The sequence below is a fragment of the Solanum lycopersicum genome, chromosome 6, assembly GCF_036512215.1.
Source record: "Solanum lycopersicum chromosome 6, SLM_r2.1".
In the NCBI taxonomy this organism is placed as follows: Eukaryota; Viridiplantae; Streptophyta; class Magnoliopsida; order Solanales; family Solanaceae; genus Solanum; species Solanum lycopersicum.
In genome coordinates, this window is record NC_090805.1 from 40,668,917 (window position 1) to 40,690,242 (window position 21,326).

The following is a 21,326-nucleotide window of genomic DNA, read 5'->3' on the forward strand; positions in this document are numbered from 1 at the left end:
GTATAAAGCATTTTTTTTATTTTTAATTTATTTAATATTTTACTTATTCATTGAATAGTAACAAATATCGCTAAATAAGGTAACAAACATTTACACAATCCCATTATTTAAGCTAACCATTCAAAATCAAATATTTTTTCAATTTTGTTTAAAAATAAATCATATGAAACACTTAGACTTTAATGATATTATTTGTATATATATACATTGATTATATTGTATATATTTGAGAAATTGTAAATAATTTTTTATACATTTTGATGTGTAATTTATTATGTATTATTAAATGTATATGAGATCATCATAAATATGAAAATTGTATATATGACAATCATGTTTATTTTTTTAAATAAAAAGTGTGTTGTATTTGTTCTTAATTATTTTCTGTAGTTTATTTATACACAATATTTTATTATGTTCATTTTTTTATAGTAAATATCTACAGATTTGATAATATACAATAATTTGGTATATGGATTATATTTGTATGTGTACATATGTAATTTCATGTTTTTATAAAAAATTAATGAACAAATGATTGTATAATATTCATTTGTCAATTGTATATATGGTAAGCTTGAAATATGTTTGTGTATTTAGTGCGTAATGTTTATATATACAATATTTTATCATTTTCATAATTTTTTGTATATATCGACGAATTTGTATAATATACTATAATTTTATATATGTATTATACAATGCTTAACAAATTTCTTTTATACAAATATTTGTATACAAATAACAATTATCTCATAATACTTTGTATATATTATCTTAATACGCAATCCACTATATACATAACTTTAGTAATTTGTATATAAATTACTCAACCTGATGTTCTTCAGATTTTTCTAGTTCTGTCCAGTTTTGATGAGATAGATCCAATCTCGTCTGAATTTATGTTTTTGACTTTTCTCTTGCTCCAACCTTCAATTGTCTTAATGCCGCTAGATTTCGCGTTGTTGATGACTTTCTGAATTGTCATTGGGTCATTTTTTTCTTGAATCTCTATTCAAGATATTGTTCAACTTGAACTTGTTTATGTTGTCATATACCCTACATTGACCCCAAAAATCTTGAAATAACTCAATTGAAAACGAAGGTGAATTATCAACAATATTGACATGCAATGACATACCTTTGGTAATCCTCATATATGGAGACGAATCCTTTATTCTCATTTTGAAGAACTTTAAACTGGTAAGAAAGAAAGAATTTTTTCTTAAAAAAGGTATGAAAAAACTAAGAAAAATAATACATATATAATTATGTTGATGAAGGAAAAAAAAAATTTAAAAAAAAACTGGATTAATGAAAGTAAGAGAACAGGAATATCGAGAAATTTTCCAAAATTCAAAATAGGAGTGGAGTGATTTTAGGAGAAAGATATGGAATGAGTGTAGGAGAGATAAAATTGATTTGATAAAATTATATATAAAAAGAGAAATTTTTTTTTATGGTTGGATATACAAAGAAGTGGTGGGTCCCATTAATTATGACAAAAAAAATGAAACTATAATTATTGAGAGTAAATAAATTAAATTATACCCTTATTTGCTAATTACTTAGGGATGTTTGCCATTCCACGTAATTTTCCCTTCAAAATATTCTTATATCATTTGACACCTTGGACCATGCACATAATATTTGAAGTGGAATTCATAGCTCAACATATATTATTATTTTTTAGAAAAATTACTTAATTAGTTAAATATTTATATTATATTTATTAATTTTCCTTGTAGTTTGAAATAATTACATATTGTTTCACTAATTAATAATATATATATGTGTGTGTGTGTGTGTTAGCAAATACACTAAAATAAGGAAAGAGGTGAACGAGAAAGGAAGAGATACAACGAGAAAAGGAGGGAGGCATGCGAGATAGTCTATGTATCACATATACATGTGAATCACGATAGATATATGTATCTGGTATTACAGATGCGCGGGGAGAAGAGAGTGCAAGCATGCATGATATACAGGAGAGAGTTGAGTGAGTGAGTAAGATACATGAATCCACTTATATATCTAGAATAAATTATTGGTTAGATAATTGTATATTATATCTATATGTATTTTTATATTCTGATAGATTATACATATACAAAAATGACTAATTATACAAAACTTGAAGTCATCCCACATAATTAATGTATAATGGTAGTCGCGAGTGATCATTATAACAAACTATAACTATAATTAGTAATTCAGTAGTATAAGTTTGCTCAACCGAATAATTTTTCATATATATGTGTGTGAAAGTTTTCTATATTCAAATTTCACCTTAGTTATTAATGCAATATCTTCAATTTTACGAACTTGACCTTTAAATGTTACGTTTGAATATGAGGTTGCCTTTTTCCTGCTACAAATTAGAGTGCAATATTTCAATTTTCGATTTAGCTATCCTTACAAAGATTTGAGGTGTGTTTGGTAGAGAAAAATACTTTTCAATAAATATTTTACAATTTTATTATATTTAATTGATTTAATGTTTGAAAAATATTTTTCAAATAGACTTTTTTCTCAAATTCTAAAAAATTACTTCCTTACATATAGTAAGAATAACATTTTCAAAACTCTATTCCAACCTTACCACTGGACCCAATATTTTGGCTCCAACCTCGAACGAGATATGATAAATACCTAACCAGGATGCAACACCCTAGTCAGGTCGAGAGAATTAGGTTCTAATCGTGATCGCAAGTCAAATCTAAGGTCTGGATCAAGCCAAAAGTCAAATTTCAGATCGAGATAAGATTTCGAATCTTGAGTCGAGAATCTAAAGTCGAAAGTTAAAATTTGAGTTAGGATCAAAATCAAAAGTTAGGTTTCATATTTAAGTTGGGAGTGTGAGTAGCCCCGAATCGAGATTTAAGGAGATTTTGATTTAAGGGTATGAGTCAAGTTAATTATCCAAATCTTGGATTGAGGTTGTGACTTAAGTCTCAAATCATGGTGCGAGCGGATCTCCTATTTTGATTTGGAGTGAAGTCCTAAATCGGGAGTCAAATACAAAAAACTGTTTGAATATAGTATGAAAATTATTTTAGACAAAACTATTAATAAAGAGCATATATGTTCAATATTACATCACATTGAAGAGCATGTTTGGTTCAATTTCAAGTAATTTAAGAGCATTTTTGCTTTTTTCGATTTAATAATGGTTCGCACTTCTCAACAAGTGATCGAATCATTTTAAACCATAAAGAAAGTAAACTATGCCTAATTTTTTTTTTTTGACTTAATAGATGTTTGAATCTGAATGGATTAGACATTAGGCCAACAGAATATGACAAATTATGTCTAGTCACATTTTATGTAATCAATTTTCAATTTTTACCTCATTAATACTTTCTCTTTCATCAATATTTAATATTTTCTCCCATATTCCTGGCATTTAAATATCCTTTTGATGATTCTAGAAGCAATTTTTGTAATTTGAATTCATCAAGTATCTTTTAATTGATTTTCTCTCCTTTTTATGAAAACTATATTTATATCCATCTATGTTTTCATCTATTCTTATAGGATTTCAATTGAAGAATTATTTTGTTTTCTCCATTATAATGATTATATATTTATTTATTTTTAAATAGCACAGGTAAAACATGAGCAAAAAGATATTGAGATTTGTGTGATAGTAAAATACTTATATACATAGATACTTGTATTGTAATATTAATACAAGTTGAAATGGTGATTTGTTAGTACAAGTATATCTGAATACATAAGTAATCTATTCAATTTTGAAAAAAATGATTAGACAATACAAGTATAATTAGATACATTAATATTATTTTTATTAATATTAATGAAAAATTTGACCAGAAAGAGATTGACTATTATTTTTCATTTTTCTTGTTTCTATGTTGTCCAATTAATCCATCTTTTGTTTAATAACAATGTATTCATATGTATACTATATATTGTATTCATTTTTTGAATAACAACAATGTAGTCATTTCTCAAATTGTTGTGTTCATATGTCAATTGTCATACTTTACTTTGTTGATATATTCACATTTGATACATCAAGTTGTTAACAAAATACATGTATCCTTGATATTATAATACATTAAGTTTTATAAATAGAGATACTTATTTGAATTCGAAGTATTCATGTTCTTACCGTACACGAGTAATATATTTTTTTTATTTAGTTCATTGTAATTAAAATTGTATTAGTGTATAAATAGAAAAATAAAAACATATAAAGAAATACAATTAAAAAAGATATAAATTGTAGTCATCTTTTTATACAAATAACATACTTTAATAACCCTATAAAGATAGTATTTTTGTAAGTTATTTTTATTTTATTAATTAGATTCTCTTATGGATTTGAAAAGATATGAATGAATCAAATTTGTATCATAGTCTTATTCTCATTCAAATTATTTTAAAGACATTTTAATTTTTAAAACAAATTATGTTCCGTCTTTTTTTCTCTAAGAAAAAACAAATTCAAGCCTCTTTCATTATCTCACTTTATAAGCTATCTAAATTATTTTCCTTGAACTTTTAATTTTTGTTTTAGCTACTTGTTTATCAAATATTGACAAAATTTATTTGATTAAAGTGCAAAACAAACTTTATATATATAATTTGTTAGAAATCAGATTATCATGCCTTTGTAAAATTATTTGAATGTATCATATTCATTAGATGTTTCACCTACATATTTAAGATTAGTTTATGTTAGAATATTTTTTTCTCAAAAAAGATAGTTAACTTTTTTTTGAATGATTATTTTTATTATTTTAATTTATATATGTAATTCATGTAGTTATATTACATTTTTCGCCAAACTTAAAAAAAAATATTCATAATTTAAATTTCTTAATATCTATCAAAGAATAATTTTTTTAATATTTTGTTAATAAAATATTTAATTATTGTTTTATTTAAATTAAAATAATTATTATATTTAAAAATGAACAATGTTACTCAAATCTACGCAAAAATCTTAATCATCCAAATATACGTTAAAAAATCATTCAAATATTCATTAAAAAATCTTAACCATTCAAATACATATTTAGATTGAGCCGATAAAAGAGAAATAAAGCCTAACACAGACGAAGTATGATAATTTCACTAAACAAAGAAGTCAAGGAAATAGATAAGATATTATTGCATACCCCAATTTGGCTCAATCACCAAAGCCAAATTCAAAAGTGAATCAACCAAACAACTAATTATAAAAATGAAAGTTTAATAAAACACCCATTCACTAAAAGTACATTCACATGTAGTACAAAAAGTCTCATGATCATTATGTACTATATAAACTTGATTAGGGTGTTTTTTTTTTTTTTCCTTTCATATTTGCAATTTTATTTTAATTGCTAATAATAATATTTTTTTTCCCCATCATCTACTACATGTACAAATGTTGTTTTCACAATTTGCCAATGTGAACGCAGAAGATGCTACTCCTATTATTCTACTACGGCGGCACGTGCAAAGTCACGGACGTTAAAGTCTCGTTTGACACTTGCGGCTGAAAATAATCCATTGGTGGCCCCACTCAAAAAGGCTTGTGCAGGTGCATGAACATATCCTGCAGCGGCGACATCTGATAACTGCTCTGAAACTGAGAACCTAACAAGCTATTATCCACCGTTGTGGCGCCGGTAGTGGCATCCATGTAATTAAATGGAAGATCGAGGGTAGCTTTCTCCCAATCTGTCAGTTTCGGCTCACTCTGCACTTCTCTTTCACATGTGAATTCGGGTGAGAGCACGTGTTCCGAGCAGCTTGAATCGGAGTGCATCTTCGGAACTGAATCGGACGGCAGGTAGAAGAAATCGTTGTGCAATTGCTGCGGCTGAGGATGTGGAGGTAGCGGTGGTAGAATCTCCGGCTTCCGATCTTCTGGAGATCCAACTTTATCCATGTAGCAGGTAGTGTTCATTTTCCTGTTCTTCTCAATCGATCCCTTTTTGTTGTAAATTCTACATAGAACCCAATCGTCCAGCTGTAAACGAGACAGAAACCGTCAAAAATCAATCGGAAAAACAGAGTCTAGATCGTCAAAAAAAAATTATTAATCTGTTCTACACTCACCCTTAAGCTATTGTTATTCTTCCGAGCAGATCGATCAACATCAGCTAGACGATATTCATGCATGATCCAATTAGTTTTCTCTCCTTTAGGTGCTTTACCAGAATAAAACACCAATGCTTTCTTAATTCCCACCGCTTTCGGATTTCCAATCGGCTTATCCGCACCAGTAGCCTTCCAATATCCAGTTCCAGCAGCTCGATTAGGTCGTGAACCATTCGGATACTTCCGATCTCGAGGTGAAAAGAAGTACCACTCCTTTTCTCCATACAATGCCAAATCTAAAACACAAAACACAAACAAAAAAATTTAGATCCATCTGAATTTCAGAAATTTTCAACTGTTCAGTACTAACAAAAACTAATTTACCAGGAAGATCCCATGGATCAAACTTGTAGAGATCAATTTCTGCTACAATTGGTACAGCAATTGGCTGTGAAGTGCATTTTCTGCATAAATAATGCGTCACAAGTTCTTCATCAGTTGGATGAAATCTGAATCCTGGAGGTAACTGCAATTCAGCTGCTGTCATTTTTTCTTTTTCTTTTAAATATAAATTTCTTATTTCAGTCTAAAGACAGAGTTTTCTGAATTCTTTGAATAGAATTGAAGGAATAGGAAAACGGTTGAAAGTTGAAACTTCGGTCACAAGGGAGAGAGCTAAATATATAGAAAACGGAACAAGGACACGTGGCGAAGATAAGCTGAAGGGATCTAGAAAAAACGTGTTAAAATAATTAGAAATAATATGATAACTAAAATTATATCAAAAAAAAAGTGGACACGTATGCAAAAAATTGAGTTTGAGGGGGTAGTGGAGGGGGTGGGGGTACATTTGGTCACTGCTTACGCACTGATTTTTGGACACAAGTGTCAAAAGGGACTAGGTGGCTCGGCGGGTCCGTGGAAGTTTCCGGTTCGGTTTTGGTTCGGGAGGATTAGGCTCGGGGAAACAGACACGTATACCAGGTAGATGCACGCTCGGTAACTTTGTGTCGTTACTTATGACAAAAATGATGGGCCCACTTTATTTTTATATTTTGTTGAATAATTAAGTAAATAAAATAAAATAAATTTAAATTAAAAAAAAATAGATGTGCAACTTTTATCGTGTGAATGTGGTAGTTGGAATTGAATGAGAAGGAGATAATCTAATGTGTCAATAATTAGTGAATTAACGTTGCTAGGAGTGCCACATATACTAATGAATTTATTAAGATTGAAAAAATAAACAAATAAATGAATGCATATTGTGATTTGTGATTCCTTAAATTAAAAGGTGTGAGCATATTCCTAGAATGATTTTTGTATAATGATGGCACGTTCAACGCATAACAAATAAAAAATTTATATTCGTATGCTATAACAAAATTTATATAATTGCGTTTTATAGCAAATATAAAATAGTATAATTCGCTATACATATATAATTATATAATGCGTTGGCCTTTTTCACTACAATATTTATATAAAATCTACATTTGTCTATAATTAAATTAAAGAAAAATGTTTGTAAATTGTATAATTAAGTGTATAACACGAAGATATATATTTTTGCATGTGTATAGACAATTTTATCTCGCTTTATACAAAACAAAAATACAATGTATACACTTCTGTGTATAAAGCGAGAGAGGCGAGCAGAAGGAGAGTGACGAGCGAGAATGGGAGAGTGGTGAGCGAGATTTTTAGGAGAGAGGCGACTGACAAACTTTGTCTTACGTTTGTTATGGAGCATAGTTAAATCAAACTATAGCTACTCTATTTATTTTAGGTTATTAATTTGCTATTATATTTAATTATCCCATTGTATAATACACAATTGCATAATTCACTACTTATTTCGCTGCAATATTAAGTGTATAGCAAGAAGATATATGTTTTTCTCTCGCTTTATACAGAAACAGAAACACAATATATACACTTCTGCCGTATAAAGCTAGAGAAAATTGTATTTTACTGCAATTGTATAATTCGTTGACCTTTTTCTCTGCAATATTTGAAGTAAAATGTTTGTAAAATTGTATAATTAAGTGTATAACACGAAGATATATATTTTTGCATGTGTATAGACAATTTTATCTCGCTTTAGACAAAACAAAAATATAATGTATACACTTCTGTGTATAAAGCGAGAGAGGCGAGCAGGGGGAGAGTGGCGAGCGAGAATGGTAGAGTGGCGAGCGAGATTTTTAGGAGAGAGGCGACTGACAAACTTTATCTAATGTTTGCTATGGAGCATAGTTAAATTAAACTATAGCTACTTTATTTATTTTAAGTTATTAATTTGCTATTATATACGATTATCCCTATAATAAATTTGTGACAAAAAAGAAAGAACAATGTTTGGTTTGTTTACACATTTCGTAATCAGAATATAGTAACTCAATTATTTTATAATATATTGTGAATAAGTTGCTATTTTTTCTTCTAAAAGATAAGAGCATATTCCAATCTCAAATATGATTGGTTAATCTTGAGTCAAATCAAGTCGATTTCTGCGCCGTAGATTATCGTTTTCTTCTATTTTTCACTTCATTCATTTCATTTCTTACGTCTGACTTTATTATTTTTTTTTTTTTAAAAAATGTATGCATCTAGTAAGTTCTTAATTATGTCATTCCTATTTCACCAAATTCTTTATTAATGACACTTTTGTAAGGATAACATGACATTTGAAATTACAATGAATTTATAGTGATACACCAATCCAGACTTTGTGATGCAGTAGAGAAATTATTCGTATTTTAGATTAGAGATTTTGAATTTGAATTCGAGTATGTAAAAATAGAGGTTTTGAATTTGTGTTTTGAATATATAAAAAAATTATTTTGAAAACACACTCTCAAATAAGTCGTGTAGTGTGTCATTTAAATTTGATCAGAATAATAATATGAACAGATAAAAAATAAAAAAATAATAACTATAAAATGATATTGTTTCTAGAAGATGGTTATGACTTATGCGTATTATTGAGATTAGGTACTGTTTAGGTGAAATGTTTATGTTGTTAATGGTTATATTATATTTGTTTAAAAGATGGAAATATATACGGGTGTATAAAGTACTGTAATTGATAGACAAAGTGTGATCAAATCCAAGAAAACCGATTATCAAATTGATTTGATATTAAAAAAATATAAGTATATTAAATTTGATTTGATATTTGATTTACATATATTTAATAGGATTGATATGATTTTGATTTTTACTTTTTAAAAAAGTCAATATCAAATTAAATCAATTTTATTTAATTTTTTAAATATCAAATCAGTTCATTGGTCGATCTTTTTGATTTGGTACACCGCATTATATATATTTCTTTTAACTCTGTCACAATTACTGTTTCTAAACATTATTTAAACAAAAAAAGAAACTTCATCTATCCATATATATTAACTTAATAAAAATATATTTAATAATTGGATTAAAATATTTTTTCTTAGTGCAATTGTACTTTTAGGTCAAGAAAATATGCAGCCACGTTGAAAGACGCATAAGCCTTTAACGTGACTCATTGCGTAGTTAAAGTTAGGTAAAATATTATAAATATTTGATTCTAATCATGAACAGTTTGGACCTAAAAGATTCTTGAATTTTATGGATAGGTGGAATTCAGATAAGCTCTTATAATAAGTTAGGGGCAGAAATTTATTAAATAATTTCAATTTTTTATATTTAAATTATTTTTTTTTATATTTAAATTATTATTGTATCTTTAAATTATTGTTTTTACCGTGTATCAAATGACTTCTAATTTTCTCTCATTATTCGTCTAAATTATATTCACATTGAACTTAGATATGTATGCTTTGAGAAACTAACAGGTCATTAAACTTATTTTGTAATATTTTAAAATTTTATTTTTGTAATAAAGCATTAAGATATATTAGAGATTTATATAGCCATAAAATCATTTATTCGTAACTTAATCATTTCAACTACGCATAAAATTATTTTTCTATTGTAAAATTTTTTGAAAAAAATCATTTTCAAAAATTTAAATATAAATTTTATATTAAAAACAAAGAGATAATAGATAAATTATCACTCCATCATAATCTTTAATGATAAATTCGAATCCCTTTAGATATGAAAAATGAGTGTCTATTCTTTAATGTGAAATTTTTAACATAAATTTAAATTTATTTAAATTTTAATATAAATTTTCGAAAAAAAAAAAAAAACTTTTGGTGGTCCTATACATAAATAAGTTAAAGTGGTCCTTCATTGTGGTGATCCCCATTTTTGTCCACACCATCAATTTCGATCATTCTGAGTAACAATTTATTCGACTTTTTGGATCATTTGGTACGCGAGATGTGATTGATAGTATGATTTTTAAGAGATTTATATTTTATTTTTTATTTATGTTAAGTAATTAAAACTTAATTAACGTTCATAATTAAACATCATAAGCTAATTTATTTTTTTTAATTTTGAAATCAATATTTTTATCACATCAATCAAACAATCAACACATTGAATTATTTACCTTCTTTTTTCAATATTTTTATCACATCAATCAAACAATCAACACATTGAATTATTTACCTTCTTTTCGTAATTAAATGTTTTCGCTGGTCTTTCACTTTTGAACAAAGGGTCGAGTGTTTTCTATTTTCTTAAAAAAAAAGTTTATTTTACGTTATAAACATGTATGAAAACTTTCATTCAAGGTGTCCAATCATTATTTTTAAGGATATGTAGTAGTAACAAATAAAAATAAACGAAGAAAATAATTTAATTAGTGGAGTGAGTTATCTAAGGACGATTTAAAAGTTGATAATATTGCAGGGTGCACATTTTAAATGTTTTGTACATATACCTACTACAAATATTTTTAATGTGCAAAATTAGTCTCTGACTCTTGACAACACCAAATATTTAAATTGATATGTGAGTGAAAATAATGCATTTTTGTCTAAAGTTTTGGTAGAAATATTGATTTTCCGTCATTTTTATTTGAACTTTTATTGGTTGAAGTTTAATTACATTTTTCTGATTTCAGCTATTTTTTGTTTAAATTTAGTCACCTACATTACACTATAAAATAAAAATTAAAATGAACACTGATTTAAGTGACAATATTAAAATCAGATATGCACTCCACAACGTATAAACACAAATATTAAAAAGAGATCTATCGAAAAAACCAATAACACAACGACAAGAATAATTTCCAACCGATGAAATAAAATAGAAGATTTTTGTCAGTCCCCCACTGAGTACTGATCATGATATATTGTTATGATAAATTATATGATTTATTATTATATTATATCATATTATAAAATCTAGTTTTGTCATGCTCTTTCCTTGTCATTTTACCATCACAACTCTTACCTCATTTAAAAAAAAAAGCTTTAGCAAGTGGTGTTGTGATATACAGGGAAAATCACAGTCTTGACAATTTCATACTATATGATTTGGATTACGTTTGCATGATATTTGTCCAAAATGTCTCACCACATAGTGGGGTTCCTTTTTTTTTTTTTTGGTGTTATGGGTTTAATGTAATGATGTATTTAGAGACAAAAAATAGGGCACGGAAATATGTGATTTCTGCATAAAATATATAATTTAAAATTTGTATAATGTTATATTCTAGCTAGTACATATACTACAAGAAGTCTGAATGATTTACATGTCCTAAGTGATGCATCCATGTCGTAAAAATAGTCGCTTCAAATTTGATCCGTTGATTATTAGATGAAATTATGAATTAAAAATGAAAAACTTTTTCGCCATTTAGGAAGAAGGAAATGAATTTCAGAGCTAATTAAATAGAAAGAAACCCTACCCCTACGTTTAACTTGTTCCGTCATTGTTGCTTGACTTATTAGCTTTAACAAATAATTTAATTGATTGACATATTTATAAATTGAAATTCTTTTTTTTTTTGTATTTTTGCAATATATTTTATGATGAAGATAGAGATATTATTTTTTGAAATTATGCACCTTCCTATGTCTTGTTTTCAAAGTGCAAAACCGCAAAGGAAAGTATAAATTAAAATTAGTTGATGTGTTTGAGTAAAAAAAACACGAATAGTCTAGTAATAGGAATAGCTTGAGTTCCAATCTCGAAAGACAAATACCTAAACTAATATATTTCATTTTCTAATCTTTCTAGAGCAACTATTTTTCGACGTTATTAAATACATCAATTTTATTTTTCGATTTTCTCTATAATAAATAGATATCTATCGATCTTGTCCTTGATATTAAGCTAGCATGTATTTTCATCGTGATTATTGAAAATAATAACTATCTCTTTCTCTCATCGTACATATTAAGTAAAGAAAACATGAAAAAAAAAAACTTTCACGCTTTACCTTAAACACAACTTGTTTTTGTTAAAATGAAATTGACAAAGGAAAGACAGGCAGACCACTCGTGATAAACATAAGTTGCTAAAAACAGAAGTGGGGTATGAATGACTTTGTATATTATTATCATAATATATAAATTTAAAAGTGTCTATGTTAAATGTACATAAGATTAAAATACAAATCATTTTCAAGTCTTTGTTTTGACTAATGTTCCAAATTAATAGCAAGTTGGCAGTGGATGATTTGCAAGTTGTAGCCGACGCCGTACTTTTCCGCCGCCCTCTCTGCACTCCACACAAATAAATGTTTTTTTTTTCTCTCTCTCTCCCCTAACACCCCAACTAGTGGAGTGAGACTCAAAAAATAACGTGTGGCGGAGTCACGATTTTCATAAAGAGTGTTTAAATGTTAAAGTGTATGTGTTATTTTTAAAAAGTAAAAAAAAAAATGTTACTAATGTCACGTTTTCAATAAAGAGTGTTTAAGTGCTAAAGTGAATTTGTTGTTCTTAAAAAGTGAAGAAAAAAATTGTTACTAGTGTCACGATTTTCATAAAGAGTGTTTAAGTGCTAAAGTGAATTTGCTGTTCTTAAAAAATGAAAAAAAAAATTGTTACTAGTGAAATTCGAACACACAAACACTTTAAATTTGTATATTTCTGCTCTTTCAAGGCGCCTGAACCACCATATTACATCATATGATTGTGTCTAGTATGTCTAAAATATATTATTTAGCCATTTAATTTATTATTTTACTTGTATATACTGTATAATATTAAGACGAAGGATGTCCGATTAGTGTGGCTATGCCACCGGGTGTATTGGTTGGAGTCTGCTCTGCTCTTTGTTTAATTATAGGACTTTTTGTAGAAAGTATTTTTTCTTGAATGAGATTTTTATGCATTACGAATTTGAAATAGTCGAGATTTTAATATTTATACGAAAAATAAAAAAAATTAACTAGTGAAGGGAGAGCATAGTTTATAAATTTACGAAGTTTCATATAGGTCATGTGCTTCTATTGAGAAAATGAGGAAGTATATATTTTCTTTAAGCATACGTGTTTCTGTTGATATATTTGCTTCACCCAAGAGTATTTTATATAACATTTTTGTATTTTATTTTAATTTAGTTTAATTATGTGAAATTATAGGACTTATTTTAGTTATGCTCATTAATTTTCAAATTCACATATTTTAGTTACAGTTTTATTACTTTAAATGTTGTTGATATTTATGTAAATCTTGTAACTATTTTGAATAAAAGGTCAACAATTGATAGAAAAATATTTTAATTATGAACATTTCTATAAATCATTTTACGTTAGATTTGCAAGATAAAAGAATGAAACAATAATACCACACATTAATACCTATAAAAAAAATAAAATAGCAAGTTTATTTAATATCCGAATGCACATGAAATAAAAAAAATGATGATATATGAATAAAAACGCATTACTTTTTTATTACTCAACCAATTTATCAATTAATGATGTTTATGTTGTCAGACAAAGCCTGCATTTTAAGATTTTAGTGGGGTAGTAAATATATATATATAAAAAATAATAAAATTGTTTTCTAATACGTTAAGATATGTCATTGATGTATCCTAGAATGACTTGTAGTTTTCTCCAACTAGAATAACGTTAGCAAAGTTGACAAGTTGATATAATTGGTCTAATTTATACGATAATGACGGCTTGATTTGAATATAAACGCTCCAATGTGAACAAAATATTAATGTTTGAATACTACATTTATCAGTAAATTTCATTAAGAGCGAGAATTATAATATGTTGCTAATTAAATATATAATAAAATGTATTTATTAGATATATTTTTCACCTCATAGTTTTAGAAGATGATTTGTGCATTTTTACAAGTATTCATCGTCTTCTTTTTTGAGTATACGTATCAATTAATTGAAAAATGCAGAAGAACATGTTACAATTTAATGAGCTTGATTAATATATATATTTTTAAATGACATGTTCTAAATGATTATTAATTTACATAGTGGATACTTGAAAAGACTTTGAATTTTTTTTTGTAAGGTCGCATATGATATGGAGAATGTTTTTAAATTATTTTCATGTTAATTGATCAAAGTATTTAAAAAAAACGTCTCAGGAGAAAAAAAAACTATTTAAAAAAAATTATAGGGGAAAATAATAATAATAATAATAATAATACTTATATAAATTATTTTGAGTTAAATTACTTATATGATCAAAATGATCGATGTACACTCCTAAATAAGTGAAAACTATAAAATAAGAACAACTATTTTGGATAGGAACTTTGCTATTAAAAACAAAGATACTATTAAATTTAATTGAATTATTTGAATTTGATTGATTACGAATGCCTAATGTCATGCTTTTAAATTATTCTAAATACATTTATAAGAAAAATCAAATTACTCATATCTTCCACTATATATCATTATTTTAGAATATTCGATTCAGATATTTCTTAAATGAACAAATATTAAAGATATTACAATATATATAACTTTTTAAAAAATCTCCTAAATATCTACAATAATCAACTTTATTTTTTCACAAAATACATAAACCTAGCAGAAAATAAATAAATAATTTATGTTATGTGTTGTCTATGCTTCTTATGACTCTTTGCCTTCAACAACCTTCTGAAATGTTCTTTTCTTTGATCCCTTTTTGACCTTTTTCTCCACTCATTTTTTCTTTATTATAATTCACCTTCTTCAATATTATCTCTTATAATTTGATGATGTCTTCTTCTTCTTGTCTTTTTTTGTTTAAAGAATAAAAAATTAAAACTGAAAAACAAGTAGACAAACATGTCCATGTGAATCTACAAAGCATGTGACAAATGCACCCACATATGCCCTACTTGTATTTGCAAATACAAGAACAAGAGAACTGCAAAAAAAAATTCACAAAATTAGGAGTAATATAAATGCAATATATAATTGTATTTTTAAAAAAATATCAATATGAATGACCAAGCGTTGTTGCACCCTTTTTTATTACGTGATGGTAATTGACTAAAACATGAAATTTAGAATAGCAAAAAAGATATTGTTGGAACTTAAACTTACATCAATAGAAAATAATATTATTGGACAGATCATTTTAAGAAATCTATTGAAAATATGGGATTTAGTTGCAATGAAGGAAACTCTGACTTAATTTCTTCTGGTGTTATAAATATTAAACTAGCATGATATTAATGTAGCTATAACAATTTTTAGCGGCAATAAATATATACGTTAATAAAAAAAATGTTAAAAGTTTTATCAACATTAGTTAATTGTCATTAGATCTAATGTTGATATAGTAAGGTTTTAGGAACGTACACAAAAAGTATTGATTATCGCTAGAAAAACATAATCAATAGCAATTTAATTATTATTGTTAATTAATTGCCATTGAAACATTCTTGATGTAGGGTACAAACTAGAAAGCATCTAGTTAGGGATATAAATCTAGAGTTAAAGAGATTTTAAACCAAGATTCTTTAATTTCAACAGATTACAAAATTTAGTAAACAAATGTCATATAAAATGAAATAACAAAAGAGTAATACAAGTAAATAAAACTCACCAAAGTAGAATAGAATTGAGAGCAAATGATATATGCCAAAGTTCTCTATGTAACACGACAAATCCTATGTTGGACCGCATTTTTGTTGGAAAAAAAAAACAAATAGTATTATCAAAAATTATTTCTTCATAAGGGAAAAAAATAAATTTGTCGAATCGCATGGTAATTAATTGAGTGAGTTCAGAATCACAAAGTCTCTAATTTAAATTTCAACGGGGGCAAAACATCTAGGTGCTTATATTTATTCTTATTCGTTCAAAGGCTTTCCGGATAGAGTTATTGTTATAAATAGCAGGTATCCCATGAAATTAATCGACGTCATTATCAATTGCGAGAATCACTCATAAAAGTAATCAAGATGTGTACGAGCTAATCCAGAAACCTTTACACATGATTCTTTAACCCATTTCATAAATCACTAGCCCTGGATACTACTTGAACTATATAGTTTGACACATGAAAATTGGAATTCACTCAACTCATGCCAAAACTCCTTTACCAAATAAACATGGATTAAATTAAAATATGTCACATTTTATGATTAAGATGCTAACAGATCCAATTTTGTGACTAGAAGAAAACTAATGTGTGTACACATTTCGAATTTTTGCAATATACGTACAAATAAAATCATACTAGAATATTATATTTACTGTAAACAGCGGCTATGAGTCTATGAGAATAGCAATTCAATCAGGTATCTGTGTTGGAATTTGATTAAATACAAATCGTATTAAATGTACAATATTCCCTAACAATAACAACTTCATACCGATCGAGTTACATTATTTATTTAAAATGTAAAACAAAAACAGATACATGTATGTTCTTTAGGGGAAAATTGGCACTCACACTTATGAAATTATGTTTTTGAAAAAATTGCCCGTTTAAAAGCGGTTCAACATTTGAAATCCATGGGCTTTATCAAACTGAACAGACTGTGGGATGGGCTTTTAAATTTAGAAGGTAATAAGGCCCATATGTTCAAGAGGCCCAATGAAGATATGGAATTTTTTTAAACATTCTTATAAGTCATCAATACTATTCTGATACACATTAAGACTTATACACTACGACAAAAATTACTATTAGCAACATTTAATTCTTAATTATCATTAAATATATACTTTTAGCAGCAATTTTTACTCTTTATATATGTCCCTAAAGGCTTTAGCGACATTGGTTCTAATGGCACTTAACTAATGCCGATAAAGATTTTATCACTCTTTATTAGTGTCAATATTTAATGCCGCTAAAAGTTATTTTTGTTATAGTGATAATGTATAAAAGTCGTTGATGTGTAACTCAATATATAATTAATATACATACAAATTATGCATTGAATATACACAGCATACGAACTAAAATTTATATGAGAGATTTTAAAAAAATATCTTTGTTGGACTGGCGTGTTATCGATGAAAGGGTCTAACTTTCAAACTCAGGCAAGTTATACATTTGACCAAAAATAATTACATTTGTAAAATACGTATCATTTTTTAATATGATATGTATATTTTTATATATACATTTTATTAACATACAAAAATATATAATTCGATCGGCATAATATATGAATGTGCCCCTTAACTTGGCTTCAAATCGCATTTATACCCTTCAACTTTGGATGTGCACAAATAGACACTTAAACTTGTATAAAATTGAACAAATAGACTCACATGTCCTTTATGTCATCCAACGTTTCATTTTTTGTCCTACGTGGTGTCATGCGTGTATTGTGCCATGTATGACTCATGTGTTTATTTATTTAAAAGTTGATAGATAAAGTTCCTATTTGTGCATTATGAAAGCCAAGTTTAAGTTCCAATATATGTATTATGTCAATCCGATCTGTCAGCCATAATATATCACTCTATCCTCATGTTTGTTTGTTTACTATTCCGATCCAATAATATCTTTGCGATTAAAACTTATATGAAATTACCAAAATTTTAAAAAGAAATAAAATGAGACAAAAGAAAAGGTTTGTTAGAAACTTAATTCAGTAATGGATGAGAAGATAACCACGGTAACTGAAAAATTAAGATTAGAATATGTATTAACTAGTTCTTATTTAATAATAAGAGTATACAATTTATATTATACTGCGTTTGGTATATATAACTTGTAGATCTTAGTATTTTGTTCAAGTAAATAATCTAAATGTCATGTATTTATAGAAGTGGTGTCAATTTTGTTGGAGGATAATTTTTTTACGAAGGAACTTATATAAATTCATTAGTTTATCTATTCTACAGTATTATATATTTTATCATATTTTTATGCGTTTAAATATATTTAAATACGTTCAAGTACATGTATATCCGAATACACAAAAATAAATCTAAATTGTCAATATCACATATTTCTTTCTCGTCAATTTAATAATATTACAACTATTCATAATTGTAGGGCTGCGATGACAACAGTTATTGATATGTCTGCGGCAGTAGTGGTTGGCATGACACTTGAAAGTGGTTGCTTTCAATATGATTTTATTTTTTAATCGAATTTCAAAATATGATTTTTTTGATATGTAAGTTTGAATTTAAAATTTTTGGTTAAAAATGATGAAACAGTCTTATTATTACATTATAGGTCATATTAATTTTGAATTTAAATTATTGATTTTTGAAATTTTAAATTAAGACTCTTATAAATTTCAAATTGCCTTGTATGGTTAGCTTAATTTTCTTCAACTAATGTTAGCTATTAAAACGCTGGTATATTTTTGACCAACCATCCATTCTAAAATTAGTCTTACAACTAATTATTAATTAATCATAATTTATCTCTCTATCTTTCCCTGTGTAATTGTTTTCTTCAATTATTTTCTTCCATGGCAGATCATTCAAAGGCCACATCTCATGAGTTTTGTGGCAGTTTTGGATTTGGAAGTGTTTGTAAAGTTTGCAAATCTTTTGTCTCCATTTTATCTCCTAAGAAAACACATCATAAGCCTAAATCCAATACCCTCCAAGATAATCATCACAAGGTAAATAAATACATATACCATTTTTTGTTCAACTTTAAGACAATGTATATGTTAATTTCTCAAAGTTTTTCTTTTTTTAAAAGGAATTTTTATTTTATATTTTTGACTTAAGAAATCGAAAATGATGGTTCTAATCATTTGGTAGAAACATAAATTAGACATGTGTATTAAACAATAATTATTTGATTTTTGCAAATGTTTGAAAAATCCTAATTGTTTTTTTATACATGAATGTATTCGAAGAATGATTTATGATTTAAATTTGATGTGTGTTCTCATCATATTTGTTTAAAGTTCAGTACAAAAACGATAACATACCCAGTGAAATTCCACAGGCTATTTCCGAAGGACCGTCAACTTTGGTTCAAAGTTTAGTAATCTTCAATATATACATGCAATTAATCATTTCGAGTCTATGTTGCATTCATCACTGGTATTATATTGCATTGCATTGTTGACATAATATTTATTTATTTTTTGTATAATCAAATTGCAGGTTAGTGTAAAGAAAAGTGGTGCTGATGAAGACATAGATGATGATGATGAACAATTTACATATAAGCTCAATGAAGGACTTAACAAAAAACACCAAAACAATGAACATTACTACTACACAAGTTCTCCGAAATCAAGTCCTCCCCATTCAAGAAGCTCTAGCCCATCTCGACTCTCTAGGACAATTTCTCGAATTTTTCGAGCCACGAGTGTGAGAAATCACAACCATAATGGTGGTGGTGGACCAGCATTAGCGAGCACATTATCGCGTAATGCCAGTAGTCATGCTGACTTAACTAGTCATCATGCAGCTCCAAAATCATTTTCACGGAGCGTGAGCCTAACGAGTGGTGGTGCAGAAGCAACCTCAACAACGTTACCAGCCTCGTTTTCGCGTAGTGCCAGCCGGAAGAGCTCAACTCCGATAATGTTTTCAAGCTCAACTGGATTGGTAAAGCCACCACCAACAGAAAAGACACTTGAATGCACCTTAGATGAGTTGTGCTTTGGGTGTGTGAAGAAGATGAAAGTCACAAGAGATGCAATGACAGATAATGGGTAAGGACTCATTACTACTCTTTTATGATATTTAGTTACTCTCCGTTTCAATTTGTTTGTAATAGTTTGAATAGTATCGAAGGTTAAATTCTCAAATACACACTTTTCACTGCCTGTCATTGTGTTTCAAATTCCACAAGTGTAACTCCGTGATCTCCATGATATTGTCATGAAGTTTCACCTCTGGAATTTGAAACTTAATCACAATGATTATCTTTCAAAGATGGAGCAAAACAGTGGCTAGTAAACGTTATTTCCGCTAACATTTGTATGGCTATAAGGTCTTTGAACCTTGTAATCATCAAATATTTCATGATGCTTGTTTGACTATAAAAGCTTCTCAGGAAAAAAGAAAAAAAAAATACAAACTAGTCCTTTTGGCCATCTAGTTTACGAAATATGTACATAGTATATACTTTACACTAATTTACATATACATATGATATATATATCTATACATAAAGATACACAACACACACATATCATATACAATCGAGTTATACGCATAGTGTATACTTCGATCATATTTGGTAAACTAGATGGGTAAATCATATATATTGGCAAACTATCCCTTCAAAAAATAGAGATCACATTTATTTGATTCCGTTTTTGACATTAACTATCTCTGTTCTTTTCTTACAGGTTAATAGAAGAAGAGGAAGTACTAACAATCAAAGTGAAGCCAGGATGGACAAAAGGGACAAAGATAACATTTGAAGGCAAGGGTAATGAGAGACCAGGCACTTCAGCAGCAGATGTAATATTCGTGATCGCGGAGAAAAAACACCCTCTATTCAAGAGAGACGGTGACAATGTGGAGTTGGCAGTAGAAGTCCCATTGGTAAAAGCTCTTACAGGTTGTACTATTTCCATACCTTTGTTGGGTGGGGAGAAGATGAGTTTAACGATCGATGATATTATATGTCCTGGTTATGAAAAGATTATAGAAGGACAAGGGATGCCTAAACCTAAAGAGGAAGGGAACAGAGGGAACTTGATTGTCACTTTCTTAGTAGCATTTCCAACTGAAATTGCTGAGGAACAAAGGTCTGATATAGTCAGTATTTTACAAGATTGCTGTTGAGGGAACTGATTTGGTCATTTTATCTTCTTATCAGATGAATCAAAGCTAGCAAAAAACAGAGTATTGGAGAGTGATGTAGGTTGTTAAAATGTAATGTTTCATTACACAACTAGTTCACTTTTAACCATTTATCACCAACTATTCAGAAGTCTTAAGAGTGTCAAAGGAACAGGTCAAAAACGGATATAATATTC

The 21,326-nt window shown here is 27.7% G+C and overlaps 2 protein-coding genes and 1 long non-coding RNA gene across 3 annotated transcripts; 1 reads left to right on the top strand and 2 right to left on the bottom strand.

Annotated features, from left to right (window-relative positions):
- Nucleotides 1–697: 697 nt before the first annotated feature.
- Nucleotides 698–1,495, bottom strand: LOC112941641 (uncharacterized). The gene is made up of 2 exons (XR_003247064.2): nucleotides 1,142–1,495; nucleotides 698–1,059 (listed from the first exon to the last, which is right to left on the bottom strand). It is a non-coding gene; the product is annotated as an uncharacterized lncRNA (long non-coding RNA).
- A 3,841-nt stretch (nucleotides 1,496–5,336) lies between these two features.
- On the bottom strand, nucleotides 5,337–6,710 carry NAM1 (Nam-like protein 1). The gene is made up of 3 exons (NM_001247290.1): nucleotides 6,445–6,710; nucleotides 6,079–6,356; nucleotides 5,337–5,989 (listed from the first exon to the last, which is right to left on the bottom strand). Exons 1-3 carry the CDS (start codon nucleotides 6,605–6,607, stop codon nucleotides 5,540–5,542), a joined length of 891 nt encoding a protein of 296 aa, NP_001234219.1. The 5' UTR covers nucleotides 6,608–6,710; the 3' UTR covers nucleotides 5,337–5,539.
- Nucleotides 6,711–18,764: 12,054 nt separating this feature from the next.
- On the top strand, nucleotides 18,765–21,270 carry LOC101263125 (uncharacterized). The gene is made up of 3 exons (XM_004241987.5): nucleotides 18,765–18,995; nucleotides 19,492–20,048; nucleotides 20,691–21,270. The coding sequence occupies exons 1-3, from the start codon at nucleotides 18,840–18,842 to the stop codon at nucleotides 21,130–21,132; spliced, it is 1,155 nt and encodes a 384-aa protein (XP_004242035.1). The 5' UTR covers nucleotides 18,765–18,839; the 3' UTR covers nucleotides 21,133–21,270.
- The last annotated feature ends 56 nt before the right edge of the window (nucleotides 21,271–21,326 follow it).